The 13,812-nt window shown below is 38.1% G+C and overlaps 2 protein-coding genes across 2 annotated transcripts; one reads left to right on the plus strand and one right to left on the minus strand.

Moving 5' to 3' along the window:
• Nucleotides 1–6,555: 6,555 nt before the first annotated feature.
• On the plus strand, nucleotides 6,556–10,663 carry LOC124449342 (phospholipid-transporting ATPase ABCA3-like). The gene is made up of 3 exons (XM_047000273.1): nucleotides 6,556–6,756; nucleotides 9,540–9,727; nucleotides 10,435–10,663. Exons 1-3 carry the CDS (start codon nucleotides 6,556–6,558, stop codon nucleotides 10,661–10,663), a joined length of 618 nt encoding a protein of 205 aa, XP_046856229.1.
• Nucleotides 10,664–10,702: 39 nt separating this feature from the next.
• Nucleotides 10,703–12,502, minus strand: LOC124448051. The gene is made up of 3 exons (XM_046999071.1): nucleotides 12,482–12,502; nucleotides 11,768–11,836; nucleotides 10,703–11,479 (listed from the first exon to the last, which is right to left on the minus strand). Exons 2-3 carry the CDS (start codon nucleotides 11,786–11,788, stop codon nucleotides 11,165–11,167), a joined length of 336 nt encoding a protein of 111 aa, XP_046855027.1. The 5' UTR covers nucleotides 11,789–11,836; nucleotides 12,482–12,502; the 3' UTR covers nucleotides 10,703–11,164.
• Nucleotides 12,503–13,812: the final 1,310 nt, after the last annotated feature.

The following is a 13,812-nucleotide window of genomic DNA, read 5'->3' on the forward strand; positions in this document are numbered from 1 at the left end:
TTTTACCCATCGATCACCGAACACCTACTGGACAAATGCCTAGCGTGGGCAAAACAATACACAACAATCACAGAAAAAGACCACACCATTATAAAACACGCAAGAAAATCACTTCTTTTCCACCAAAACAAATCATGGTCCAAACCAACGCTACCAACACGTTTGATGTAACCATGGGCAGCTATGATGGAGCGGAGTTTGCGAGCTTGTAGGGCTATTCTTACTCGACCAACTACAGCAGCGGTACGGAAGCAACGTCGGCTTATACCGTGACGATGGCCTTGCAGTCATAAATACGAAATCTGGAAGACTCTGCGACAAAGAAAGAAAAACCTCTCACCTATTTGACGAGCGGACTAAAAATCACAGCGATGACAAACCATGAACGCACAAACTTCCTTGACGTAACATTTGACCTTAGCAACGACACCTACAAACCATTGAAAACCAACGACGAGCCCCTCTACATTCACAGATCTTCCAACCACCCACCATCAGTATTACGCCAATTACCCACATCCATCAACAACCGAATTAACACACTCTCATCTGACAAAGACACCTTCGAAAATGCCGCACCAATTTACAACCAAGCTCTTAAACAAAGCAACTTCACCCAACTCACCTTTAATCCATCAAACATCAATGTAAACACCACGCACAACAGAAAACGTAACGTCACTTGGTTTAACCCACCATACAGCAAAACGTAAAACTCACATCGCCCATGACTTCCTACAACTTATCGACAAACATTTCCCACCAAATACTATACTCTCCAAGATATTCAACCGACACACAATACGCGTAAGCTACAGCTGCGGCGAAAACATGAAAACTTTCATAACCAGACACAACAAGACTATTTTAAAAGACTTAACAGAACAACCCAGAACAAGAACAACCCACCAAAGAAATGTAACTGCAGACAGAAACATCTATGCCCGACAAATGGCAATTGCCTGAAACCCAACGTAATTTACAAAGCCGACGTGACAACGACTGACAACGAAACAAAACTTACATAGGTGTTACTGCATGCGCTTTTAAGACACGATATCGAAACCACATTAAATCAATTACGAACATTAAATACCGCAACGAGACAGAACTTTCTAAATACACGTGGACACTGAAAGAAAACAAACGTAACTACAACATTAAATGGGACTTCATCAAACAACTTCCACCTCGAACAAAACCAAAGAACCTGCCGTCTTTGCCTTGAAGAAAGGCTACTTATCCTGAAAGGACGTAAAAGAACATTTTAAATAAACGTTCCGATATGTTTAGTGCATGCCGTCATGTAACTTAACACCTTTTAGTCGATGTATATAGTCAGCAAATAAAATATTATCTGTCAGTTGCCTGAAGATCGCCCTACGGCGTGAAACTCTGGTAGCGACAGCAAACAATTGTCCATTTTATTTTATTTTAGTTCATTTTATCTTACGCTCTTCTAATATATAGAATATTGAGCGCTCTTTTATCCAGGAATATTATCCATAATAATATATATATATATATATATATATATGTATGAGAGACTGATTTATTCCTGACATACGACTGTGTTCACTATGGCTATCACCATAGTGCAATGGTGACTCCTAAATCCATATTTTTTATTAAGGGGCGGGGTTGTCGACAGCTAAAGTTAGGTGAAACTGTGAAAGAAGGGATTCAGGGGGGGGGGACAACAGCTTCCAGTCCCCTGCTATGCTTTCTCTGAAGTGATCTGCAAATGATCAATAGTTGCTAAGGCAAAAACGTCTAATCAGTAGTGGGATTCGGGAAAGGGATGCAATAGCCCCCAGTCTCCCTGCTCCGCTTTCTTTAAAGTGATCAGCCAACAATCAATAGTTGCTAAGGCAACAAGGTCTAATTCATTAACTTTCATTTTCTTTCCAGCAACAATGTTGGTTTTTATATAGCTTTCAATCTGCTGTTTGGCATGGCGTTTCTTGCTTCATATTTTGTCGTGTTTGTCGTCGAGGAGCGAACGAACGGTGCAAAACATGTGCAGTTCGTTAGCGGTGTTGATCCCATTAGCTACTGGACTGCTTCGTGGTTGTGGGACATGGTGAATTTCACATTTCCCTGTATCGGAATTGTTATTTTGTTTGCATGTTTTAACGTTCCTGCGTACACAGGTAGGTCGAATTTCCCAAGCTATGACGTAGCTAGTATGCTTACTTGGTCAAGTTATGTAGATTTTTATGTACTCTTTGTAAAAACAGTAAATGTTCTGAAATCTACACAGCAGGACTGAAAATTGCAGGTTGGATTTCTCACTGTCGTCATGGTCGCCAAAACGATTCACTTGCCTTTGGCGACAAAACCCGAAAAAATTGAAATTATTTGCAACGCCGACTTTGATTCCGCGTTGTCAATTATCTTGCAATAAAACGTCATTTGCCTTATCATTCAGCCAATCCGAACGTTGTGATCCAATAAAGTTATTTTACAAAATGCTCGAGGATTCCTCGTAGTTGTCGAAATACTTCTTTGCAAGGAGAATGAACTCGACCCAAGCCCCTAATCTCTCGGCCAACCAACCAACTTTAAACAATTCCAATAGTTTTTGATGACAAAATCACGTCAAGGTTGCGATGTTGAATCTGCCATGCGACTGTGAGCCTGAGATAGAAACATACCTTAATACTTAAAATACGATCTTTTACAGAAGTATGTTTGGCAGTGGAGTTAGCTCAAAGCACTTATATTTGTCTTTTTAAACACACTTTTCACTTGAAAATTCGTGGAAGCACAGAATTGCATGTCCAACGTCACATTTAGCTCTCGGTCAACCCTTAAAAATTCCAACAATTCCGTTGGAGTTAGCAACGTTCGGTTTGGGTGAGTTTTCTTATTTCGCACCATTCCTCAACAACTGATTTTTAATTCATTGCAGAAGGCTATCGTCTTGGAATAGTTTTCCTCGTTTTGATGCTTTATTGTTCAGCCATCATCCCGTTTATGTATCTCTTCTCGTTTCTCTTCAAAACGGCGTCGAAGGCTTTCAGTTTATTGACGTTGTTGAATTTTGTAATTGGTGTTGTCCCCTGGCTTGTTGTGTTCATCATTCAGAGTAGTGGTTACCATCACACGGTTGATGTCCTTAACTGGACTTTTTTGGTACTCCCCAACTTTTGCCTCGGACAGTCGTTCTCCAATATTTTTGAGAATTATAACCGTATCAGACTTTACAATATGTGCATGGAAAAGTATGCGCCGGTGATGTGCATGCCTCTGAAAGCGAGGATTCAGACGAATTATTTGGCCTTTGAAAATCCTGGGATTGGTCGATTTCTCTTGGTGTTACCACTTGAAGGAATCTTCTTCATGCTTATTATTCTGTTCATCGACTTCAACGCTATTCGGTCGTTGCGAAGTTCCATTACATCGGTGTACGACAAACCGTTTGACAGCATGCATCCAAACGATGAAACGGAAGATTCCGACGTGATGGCGGAAAAACGACGAGTACTCAACGACGAAGTGAACGATGACGTGCTTGTAGTGAAAGATCTTACGAAAATATTTAAAGTTCCAGGTAGAGAATTTCGCCTTGCTGTGTTTTAATAGCTTTCTTTTGTAGATGTGTTGAAAAGAAAGCCTTCTTTTATCAGCCGAAATCATATTAAAAAAAGTTTCGTTTTTTAACACAATATTTTGGAAAGTTAAAAAAGATGGTCGCGATGAGTTCATTGTGCTTGATTGAAAATATAATTTAACAATTTTTTACCACTAGAAAAGTCTTCACATACGAATCGGGCTTTTAAAGTGTCTATGAAACAAAAAGTTTGCTGTTTTAATAATGGTTTTGTTGAAATAAACTTTTAGAATGTCAGTAGACTTTCCCTTTTCCTATAAAAGAACAAAGCTCTTGCTTTATAAACACCTTATTTTTTCCCAAAAAGGTCGTCAAAGACTTGCTGCAGTTGATCACATCAGCTTGGGAATACCTTTAGGTGAATGCTTCGGTCTCCTGGGAGTCAATGACGCGGGAAAAACTACAACGTTTAAAATGTTAACAGGCGATGTGATTCCAACTTCGGGCACCGCCGTCCTTGACTCGTGGGATATTCAGACTAATTTAAGTCGGGTATGTTTTTCTTGTTGTATACGATCAGTAGCGTAGCCAGCCTGCAGATTTACTTCCGCTATGTAAATTTTTAAAGATTACTATTATTCATTTCTTTAGAAATCTATTTTTCTCACTGTCGGTAAATACAAAAATATTACGAAAGCATAAGTGAAAAGTCGGGCTTGCTACGCTACTGTATATAGTCAGGCAGATAAGTGAAGAAAATTGAGTAAAAACTTACCATACCTAGGAGCAATTTCATTTTATGCTAGAATTGTAGTTAAACACCTTAAAAAACTATCCGAATAAGTCGGCGAGCAAAAATGTTCTTGAGAAGACCGACTTAACTAATAACTTTTACTGACAGCGTTTGGTTTGTTTTGAGAAGCGCCATGATTTTTGAATAATTTTGCACGAAGAAGTGAGACTTGGCTATTTTGATCAGCGGCACTTTTTCTATACTTCATATAAACTACCTAAAAACTTTATGTTCGCCTGGCATGTATTATCTGACAAATCTTGTCTAGAAAACGAAAAAATATACCGTTTGAAGTTGATGTGAGCATTTCACAGTCAAAAGCACAAAAAACTCTACATCAAATAAAACATTTATCGCGTGCATTCTTCAGTGCAGTGAAAAGACTCTACGTGAATCGATTATTACGTTCAGTGACTCGTCCAAAAATTCTATCTACAACCTGCAAAGCAACGTGAGGATAAGAAACTTATTGCAATAATCGATTATTTTGGTGAAGATCTTCCCTCGCCAGAGTACGGGTATCATCAAAAATGTTATAAAAAGTATACTCACGGAAAGTTAAAAGTCAAAAAGCCAATACGTGAGCGACAGCAAGAGTCAACAAGAAAAACAGATCGAAGAGGTATAACTCGCGAATGTCTCTTTATCAGTAAGACGCTAATTATAATTAAAAGTTAAAGTTTATTAAGTAACTTATGTAAATATATGTAGGTAAGATATTGGCAGATCACGAGTGTTGTGTGTGTGGAAGAAAAACAGCAAAAGATGGCAAAAGAAGGCAGTGGTTATGAGCAATTGGAAAAATGCGAGACTGAGAGTGGTACACGATGTTTGCACGATGCTGCTCTATCGTTCGATTTTCCACATTTGCAAACAGAGGTTGAGAATTCAGAATGGCAGACGATATTAGCAAAGGAATATTTTTACCACAGATCGTGTTATAGGGAAATCTGCAAAAAGCGCAAGACTAAACCAGTGGCTTCCAGCAATGCTGAAACTGTTTTTCAGGAGCTATCTGCCGTCTTCGAAGAGAAGCTAATCCTTGGGTGTGAAGTTTTGCGGATGGTTGATTTAACTAAGAAACATTTAGAAATTGCAGAACGTTTATTTGGTGCTGAACATCAGCTTAGCTCACCGAAACTACAAGGCTTAATAATAAGATCCAGAAATATTTTGGTTCAAAAGTTGGGTTTTGAAGTCCAAAGTACGGCAGTGAGTATTTGTTTAATAACAATGTTGAAAAGGGGAAGTTAGTTGAAGTAGCTGTTAAGGCAAAGTTATTAAACCATAAATGGGACCACTTATCGCTGAACGAGAAAACGATGCAAGTTGCCCATGAAATAACATGTTTTTTGAAAGCAGTCCTCACTAGTAAATCAACGAAATCCGCAAAGGTGATGCGTTTAGTGTCTTCAATTGGACAAGATCTGATCTACCACGCCATCAATGGTCGGAAAAAACGTCAAAGCAACATACAACCTTTCCTTTCTGCATCTAAAGAAAGACTGGCTCCAAAATAGCTGTCAACTAGACACAAAAGTTTGGCCACGGGATGTCTTATGATGATGTGCTTATTCTTGAAACTTCTCTGGTAATGGAACATTCAAAAGACCAAGTTCACAAGTTCTTCTCTCCAGCCATTATTCAGCCATCTCAATTCGTCACTTTTGTTTGGGATAACAACGACATCAATCCCGAAAGTCTCAAATGGCTTAGTTTGCACTGTACAAATGGCATTGTCCTCCAGCCATCAGATGTTGTAATAAATGAGTCTCAGCCCTCTTCTATAGTGTCTCCACAGTGATGTATGAAACAAAAAACGAAAAAGTTCCAATCTCTTCTAACAGAGATACCTTCGTATGTTCAGGTGAAGCGAAAAAACACAGAAGTCACGACTAGCAGTCAGCTATGCATGCACAAAGACGAAGTGAAACTCTATTACATTTTTGATACGCTTTGGATCATCGCCAGAACTCAAGTCAATCAAACAAATTTTGAGCTGCATATACTTATTTGGACGGGCTTTAATTATTTATTGTGCGACAACGACAGCAACAGCTACCATAAAATTGGATACCTGCCGTCGATTAATAAATCTCTAACGTCCCATGATACTGTACTGGAACTCCTCCGTCAATCAAAGGTGAAGACAGAAAAACTTGGTTTGATCGAAACAGATGTGGTGCTAGATATGGCATAATACGCTATGGCTTTGGAAGTTATGATGAATCCAAGGTACATAGATCTTAAGCAGTTCGTTGTTTTGCGGCTTGGCGGGTTTCATACAATGTGTATATTCATTGCTGTTATCGGAAAGAGGTTTGCTGCTGCTGGTCTTCTTGACATCGTAATTGAGGCAAATCGTCTTGGTGAAGCAATCTTCCCGGTGACGGAGCTGCCACTCTCGGTAAGGTCCTCTATGTTCTCTTTGTGTTTCACAATTTTTTTACAACCGCTTCTGACGATCTCATCACGTCCATCGTTTCCTTGGGGGAGAGGTTCACAACCTATACCGATCTACGTCGCTTGTAGCGGCCCCCTTGTGTTGGCGGTATTGCACAAGGTTTGTCGGCCATTGCTCACCTGGTGACGTTCCTTCGCCGCAAACTCAAAATAAGATCATTTAATAAATAAAAGAGTTTCATGACGTTTGTTGTAATTTTGTATTTGTTTTCTTCCTTCTCAAAAGCAAGCGATGACATTAAGTATTTGCATTTTTGATATTGCAGTGGTGTTTTTTAATTACGGGCTCTTCATTTTTCGACGCCATTTTGCGCAAAATTTACAGATTATCAAAATGCTAAACAAAACGGCGTCGGAAACAACATACAAGATATTTTTGCGTTGCCGACATGTTAAAACATTATTACTACGTTATGAAGCACAAATTGAAGGCATAGTGGAATTGCCCCTCGATGCGGTAAGGTTTTTCCTTCTGTCTGCCTGACTAACATGATTTGTTCGACCTTTCCCGCTTTAACTTAAATTGAAGAATCATGTAAAGACCATTGAACCAAATTTACAACTGGATGGGTACTTTACGTTCCGTTATATATTTATTTCAATTATCTGTCCTCGAACTGTGAACATGATATCCTTGTACCGAGGCGCTTTGACGCCCTGAACCATTTGTGCGAAAAAATGCAGTGCGGGACGACATGCGCGAATAAAAAATGGAAAATCGCGGCTTGCAACAGCCACGCTAACGCGCGACGCCCACACACGTCACGTGACATTCAATTTATTAATCATCAAATAATTCAAAGCGCATGGCTACGAGGCTGATCCGACATCAAGACTTTAAAGAAGTAATTCATCCTTAAGGAGACGTACACGCAATTTAAAGGAATTTTGTGGTTGGAATTTAGGATGTAAATTAAATAAAATTCGTAGTTAGTTTTGTTTGTTTAGCCATCGTACTAGTCTCGAACTAGTCATTACTACGTCACTGCGGAAAAAGTTGAACAGGCAATGGTATGCAGCCATTGAAGAGGCTGTTATGCAAATTTCATATTCGCAGATTTTTCAACACTGTGGTATGTCACTACTCTTCTGTGAGTAAACAACAACACAATTTTTGCCATTTTTCATGACATCTACATTGTAAATAACGAAAATCTTTGTTGAAATCACCCAACTTGACGCGGCTCATGACGTAAATGCATGCCAGGAACAGGCAAATATTTTTGACCGCGCCGATGTTATTTTCTAGTGGTAAATTTCTTTTGCAATATTTAGTGTTGACGTTGCAATGTCTGTTAAATTTCTGTTGCAATATTTAGTGTTGCTCATTTACGAAATGGAGCTTCGCATGTAATTGTTCAATAATATTACGACGCAAAACAAGTTGTAACCAGCCATAAATACAAGCCAAGCGAATTACATTTGACGTTCAAAGATCGAACAACTAACTCTTACTTACATAACAAATAATTTCTTACTTGTTCATAAATGAACTCCCTTTTCAGTTGTTGCTTGTGTCGGCCACTTAGGAGATAATTGGTCAAATATATTTCAGTTTCTCTGCAGAACAACCTTGTAAAATATAAACGTTTCAATGGTCCGTTGTATTGTCCGCCATTTTGGTTCTTCTCCCTCCAACGAAACCACTTTATGTAGCGAAACACAGCCTTAGCACAGTATGAGGAATATATCGAAGATAACTTCATTGACATTTTTTGTGCCACCCGTATTATTACCACAGTGTAGTGGCTCAACAGGATGTTTCGACAAAACTGCTCGTCTTTGAAATCAGCCGACGTTCAGACTTTGCATGATTCAGCAATAATTGATCCCCAAAGACCTGTAAACGCAATTGAAGACAATAATACATACGAATCGCGGCTACTGTTCGTTGCAAATTTCAAGCATGAAATTTATTTCAATTGCCGTTACGCCTTTGGGGCTGATTACATGAGCCCGGGTAGCCGGGATTCAGTGAGGCGGCAAATGATTTTGGCAAATGGAAACGATATAATACTTATCATCAGATAAATCTTTTCGAGAAATTTTACAATATTCTGATTTAATAACTACGCAAAACATTTAAAATTAAAACAACCAATTTGGCCTAATTTGAGAATTACAGCAGGAATGACTTGCGGCATTTAACAAACAGTTCTAGTTTTTGACTTTGAAGTTTGCCTCCTATTAATTCCTCGAAATCATTTCACGCCTCACTGTATCCCGGTTAACCGGGATCATGTAAACAGCTCCTTAGTTGCGGATCAATTACTCCTGAAACAGGCAAAATAAAAACGTCGGCTAGTTTCAACTGTGTAGAGAAAGGACCTTCTTTATGTTCGTTATTCTGTAGCCACACCATAGAAAACAAACAATACCATTTGGCTGCGCAACTTGGTGCTGTATATTTAGTACCGACTGTGGTCAACCATTGATAATTGGGGGGAGAGAGTATTGATATATGCATATATGATTATGACCCCCCCGGAAACCCCCAATTATCGATCTTCCTACGTTTCCACCATTGTGTCAAAAACAAATACTTCAATTGGTGACAAGTGCCTTTGTAAACGTTATTTTCATGAGTCAGTATGCTTCATGTTTAAACTTTGCGTGTTTTGATGGCCTGATGCAAACACGAGCATCGACCAATCAGAGCACGCGTTATACATGTTATTTTGTAAATGAAAATTATAATTTTAAATGTAAATTATCTTGTTTACCAAGGTTCGTCAACGAATAGGCTATTGTCCACAATTTGATGCTTTGATCGATTTATTGACGGGACGGGAGATGATACAAATGTATGCTGCACTTCGTGGAGTCCCCAGTCATGAGATCAATCCATTGATTGAAGATTTAATGAGATCAGTGTTGCTAACGGAACATGCTGATAAGTTAACTAAAACATACAGGTATAATAGAAGAAAATGTCGTATATGTACTATAAATGCTCACCCGAGGTTTTGCCATTTATATATTCATTTTGTTTTATTTGACGTTGAAACCTGAGTATTTATATACTCCTGTGTAGTTTCTTTATGAGGAGTGATCTGCTGTGCAACTTTAGTCCTTATATACTCCAGTCTTGTGTCTTTATCTGGAGTGATCTGATGTTGAAACTTTAGTTCTTATGTACTACAGTGTAGTGTCTTCATCAGGAGCGATCTGATGTTGAAACCTGAGTTCTTATATACTCCAGTCTTGAGTCTTCATCAACAGTAATCTTTCGTTGAAACTTTAGTTCTTATACACTCCAGTCTAGTGTCTTCATCAGGAGTGATCTTCTGTTGAAATTTTAGTTCTTATATACTCCAGTCTAATATCTTCATCAGGAGTGATCTGATGTTGAAATTTGAGTTCTTATATACTCCAGTCTGGTGTCTTCATCAGGAGTGATCTTATGTTTAAATTTTAGTTCATATATACTCCAGTCTACAGTCTTCATCAGAAGTGATCTGATGTTGAAACTGTAGCCCTTATATTCTCCAGTTTAGTGTCTTCATCAGGAGTGATGTTATGTGAAAATTATGCATGTGGCGCGTCGAAAATCTGCCATCTTTTTATAACAATCTTAGGCTTCTTAGTTCACGAAAACAAAGATTACCTTTTCTTTTTACAGTGGTGGAAACAAACGCAAACTAAGTACAGCGATAGCTTTGATTGGCGATCCACTCATAGTTTTTCTCGACGAACCAACAACTGGAATGGATCCTGTTGCAAGACGACTGTTGTGGAACACTTTATGTAGAGTCAGAGCCGAAGGTATGAAACTGGTGATGAAGTGGGTTTCCTTCCGGGGGGGGAGATGTGTTGAAGAATGCAATTACATGCAGTTCTTACCCGCCTAATATAAGCACCATTTTGGTTATTATTAAAAAATGCCAGAGTTAGCGTTTTTAATTATAATTTATTTTACTTCATCCTTCAAACATTGTTGGCCAATTTCATTTTCTGAACAACGGCAGTATCAACGTAACACGAATGGCTTTTAAGATAGGTTGAATCAAACAATAGCGATGAACACTAACTATATCGATGATATTGATAGATACTGAGCTTATTGACTTAAACAGGGCTCCCGCTACTCCTTTAACTCGTTGAAAAGCTCTTGAATCTTAATGTGTCTCTAGTGTATTTGAAAAGCCCTTGAAGCAAGACAAAATGCCAAATCTCCTTGAAAACTACTTTAGTTTTGACTTTGTAATCGTATCTTTCATCTTTTCAAGTAAAAATAGTAATAATTTGGGCAATTACTAAGCGTATTCTTTGCCTTAATTTGCGAGTTTATCACGATAGTAATGAAGTCACAATTAAGTGTCTTACCTTTGCGTATTTTGTCTGTGTCTTATCTATGCGTATATGTCAGTTAAATTTATTACCTGAAAATGCATAGAACGCATGCTGAGTACGACAGAAATGCCATCAAATAAATTTGAATTTGGTCTTTGAAAATCGATATTTTTCTCCTTGAAAAGCCATTGAAAAATAGATCTGCGACGACCCATGAATTCCAAACCAAACTCCGTGCCAACACTGAATTCGTAAACTTGATCTGGTGTGTGAATCGAAAAGCCGTAGCCGAGCGGGGCCTCGTATTCGTTAAAACCCGAGGTGACGTCATAGCCTTTCGTGCCTAATACAAATTCGCCTTTCGGGAACGCGTCCTAGAAACCAGCAACGCATCAAGGGGTAAGTAACAAAATTTAAAATGACAACAAGTCGTCATCAACCACGTGATCACAATCATACAAGACCACGCCGCTGATTATTAAATATATTACAAACTATTTAAATACAGTGGGTTGTGTACTCGTCTTAATTTTATAAAAAATATGTGCACAGAGAGATAATTAAATTTGAGCACAAAGTAGCGTCACAACAATACGAATTGAAGTGAATCTTTTACATCAGCAATTTCCAGTCTTATGACACAGACATTAGGATATAATTACCGTTGCTTTCTCCAAATACATAACTCGACGACCATCTACACAAAGCCATCTGTCTTTCCAACCCTTATCCTAAAAGGAAATTTGATACCAGTTAGAAAGGTCTCGGCCCCTCGCGCAGTCAGACATCCATCATCCGTCACTTGCTTGAATCGAAATCTAGGCGTCATCTCAGGAAGATAGATCAGGCACGTGCTCAGAATTGTCAGATTGCATCGGCTCACGTCGAATAAAGGCGCATAGGCGCTCAGCGAGATCCCGTCAAAGGCGCGTCGCTGGCGAGATCGATCAAGGCGCGTGGATCAGCGGCATCCTGCGGCGTCGCTAGAGATCGAATCAGGCGCGTCGGCTCGAGAGATCAGATCAAAGGTGCGCGTCATTTCTCAGATCAGATCAAAATCAAATAGATCGAGGGCGTGGCTAGAGAGATTGAATCAAAGAGAGCGTCGCTCGACACGTCGCTCAAAGATCAGATCACGCTCATCGCTCGAGATCGAATGATGAGAAAGTCGCTAGAGTGGTAAAAAAGAAATCAGCTCGACGCATCATGCAGGATCTGGTCAAGTCGTATGAATTTGTGTTGAACAATAAAATGGCAGTTGGCGAGGAGTATTTGGGTTACGTAGTCAGTGCAATGCGAATAAAAATAGCTTTAGGTAATATATAAAAGAAATACTATTTTACACCGCCTAAAGCGACAATGAATATTCTCCATACCCTTGGTCCTCGTTTTGAAACTTTACTTCCTTACGAACAAAATCTTTCGTCGTTATCTTTACCAACTAAAATGTATATTTAATTGTAGACCTCAAAACTCGAAAAATTACCATAAAAAAATTAACCTCTTTTTCATCGACATCGACATTGCCAGCTTTCAACATTTTCAATTTAGCATAGCGTATTGTCATGTACCATTCGACTATTTCCTATAAAAGCGAATGTGCAAAGAATGTTTAAATTATATATTAATTTATTGAAGACAGCTTATAAAATATCAGAACATTCCTTTAAACAATTTTTATGCCTATCTCTTGTCATTCTACAGATGTTGAAGTTTTTGTTATTTCCAATCAGTATGACCATATATGCAAATATTTCACTAGATTTGTCGTGATGAGCTTAGACTCCTCACCTGCTTTATATAGTGGCAAGCTCAGAACAGGAGAATGTTACGCTCAATTGATCAGATACGGTTAGAAATTTGCATATGGTGGCTAAATCCATCTTACACATAAGACTCACATAAAATTTGAATTAGAATTTTATTAAACATCTTTTTTTTGCAACTGAAGAGGTTAAATTACAAAAATCCTTACAGATAAATTTTAAATAGCTAATTTTTATACTTATAATCATAACCAAAAGACAATTAAAAACTAATATCTAGTAACAATTACTTCTTGTAATGCTTTGTGGTAATAAGGAATTTTTAAAAGTTCAGTCACGCAACAAAAATGTTGGTAAGATCCACAGCTTCGTACGTCGATAGTTCTTTTTGGCAAAAGTTCATGGTGTTTAGGATTCATATTATTGTTCATAATTTTTTTTTGCAAATGTAATTTTTTAGTGATTTTTTCCACATTGCATAAAGAATTTGAACTAATAGGTTCAATTGCTAATATGGTACTTAAGGTGGCTGTCTTCCCACTGTTGTTGTAGGTATAAATTCAGCACAAAACATATCTCGCAAATCTAACCATATTAACGAAAAAAAAATTAAAATATTTAGCCACTCATCATGCGTGGGATAAAACGCCATTGATAATGTAAATCTAAAATTCAATCTCAACATCTGATCTGAAAATAAAATGAGAAGCAAAATCTTTTGCAAGTTGGCTGTTAAAAAATTGTCATTTTAAAACGTAAGTTCGATAAATAAGTACATAATCTAAGCATAAACATATTCGTTTCATTTTGATTTACAATAAAAATACCATAAATGAATTGCAAGGTCTCATGACACTAAACAAATTCAATGATGCACGAAGGTCCAGTAGCAAAAAAGAATTAAAGTATGCTGGGGGAGGAAGTCACATCTTATGAAGAAA

This window comes from Xenia sp. Carnegie-2017, unplaced genomic scaffold (assembly GCF_021976095.1).
Source record: "Xenia sp. Carnegie-2017 unplaced genomic scaffold, XeniaSp_v1 HiC_scaffold_23, whole genome shotgun sequence".
Classification (NCBI taxonomy): domain Eukaryota; kingdom Metazoa; phylum Cnidaria; class Anthozoa; order Malacalcyonacea; family Xeniidae; genus Xenia; species Xenia sp. Carnegie-2017.

Coding starts and splice junctions, on each gene's coding strand:
- LOC124449342 (XM_047000273.1), top strand. CDS start 6,556: ATGGCTTTGGAAGTTATGATGAATCCAAGGTACATAGATCTTAAGCAG. Junction 6,757..9,539: donor TGACGGAGCTGCCACTCTCG/GTAAGGTCCTCT, acceptor TTGTTTACCAAG/GTTCGTCAACGAATAGGCTA. Junction 9,728..10,434: donor AAGTTAACTAAAACATACAG/GTATAATAGAAG, acceptor TTCTTTTTACAG/TGGTGGAAACAAACGCAAAC.
- LOC124448051 (XM_046999071.1), bottom strand. CDS start 11,788: ATGTATTTGGAGAAAGCAACG. Junction 11,480..11,767: donor TGTATTTGGAGAAAGCAACG/GTAATTATATCC, acceptor GCTGGTTTCTAG/GACGCGTTCCCGAAAGGCGA.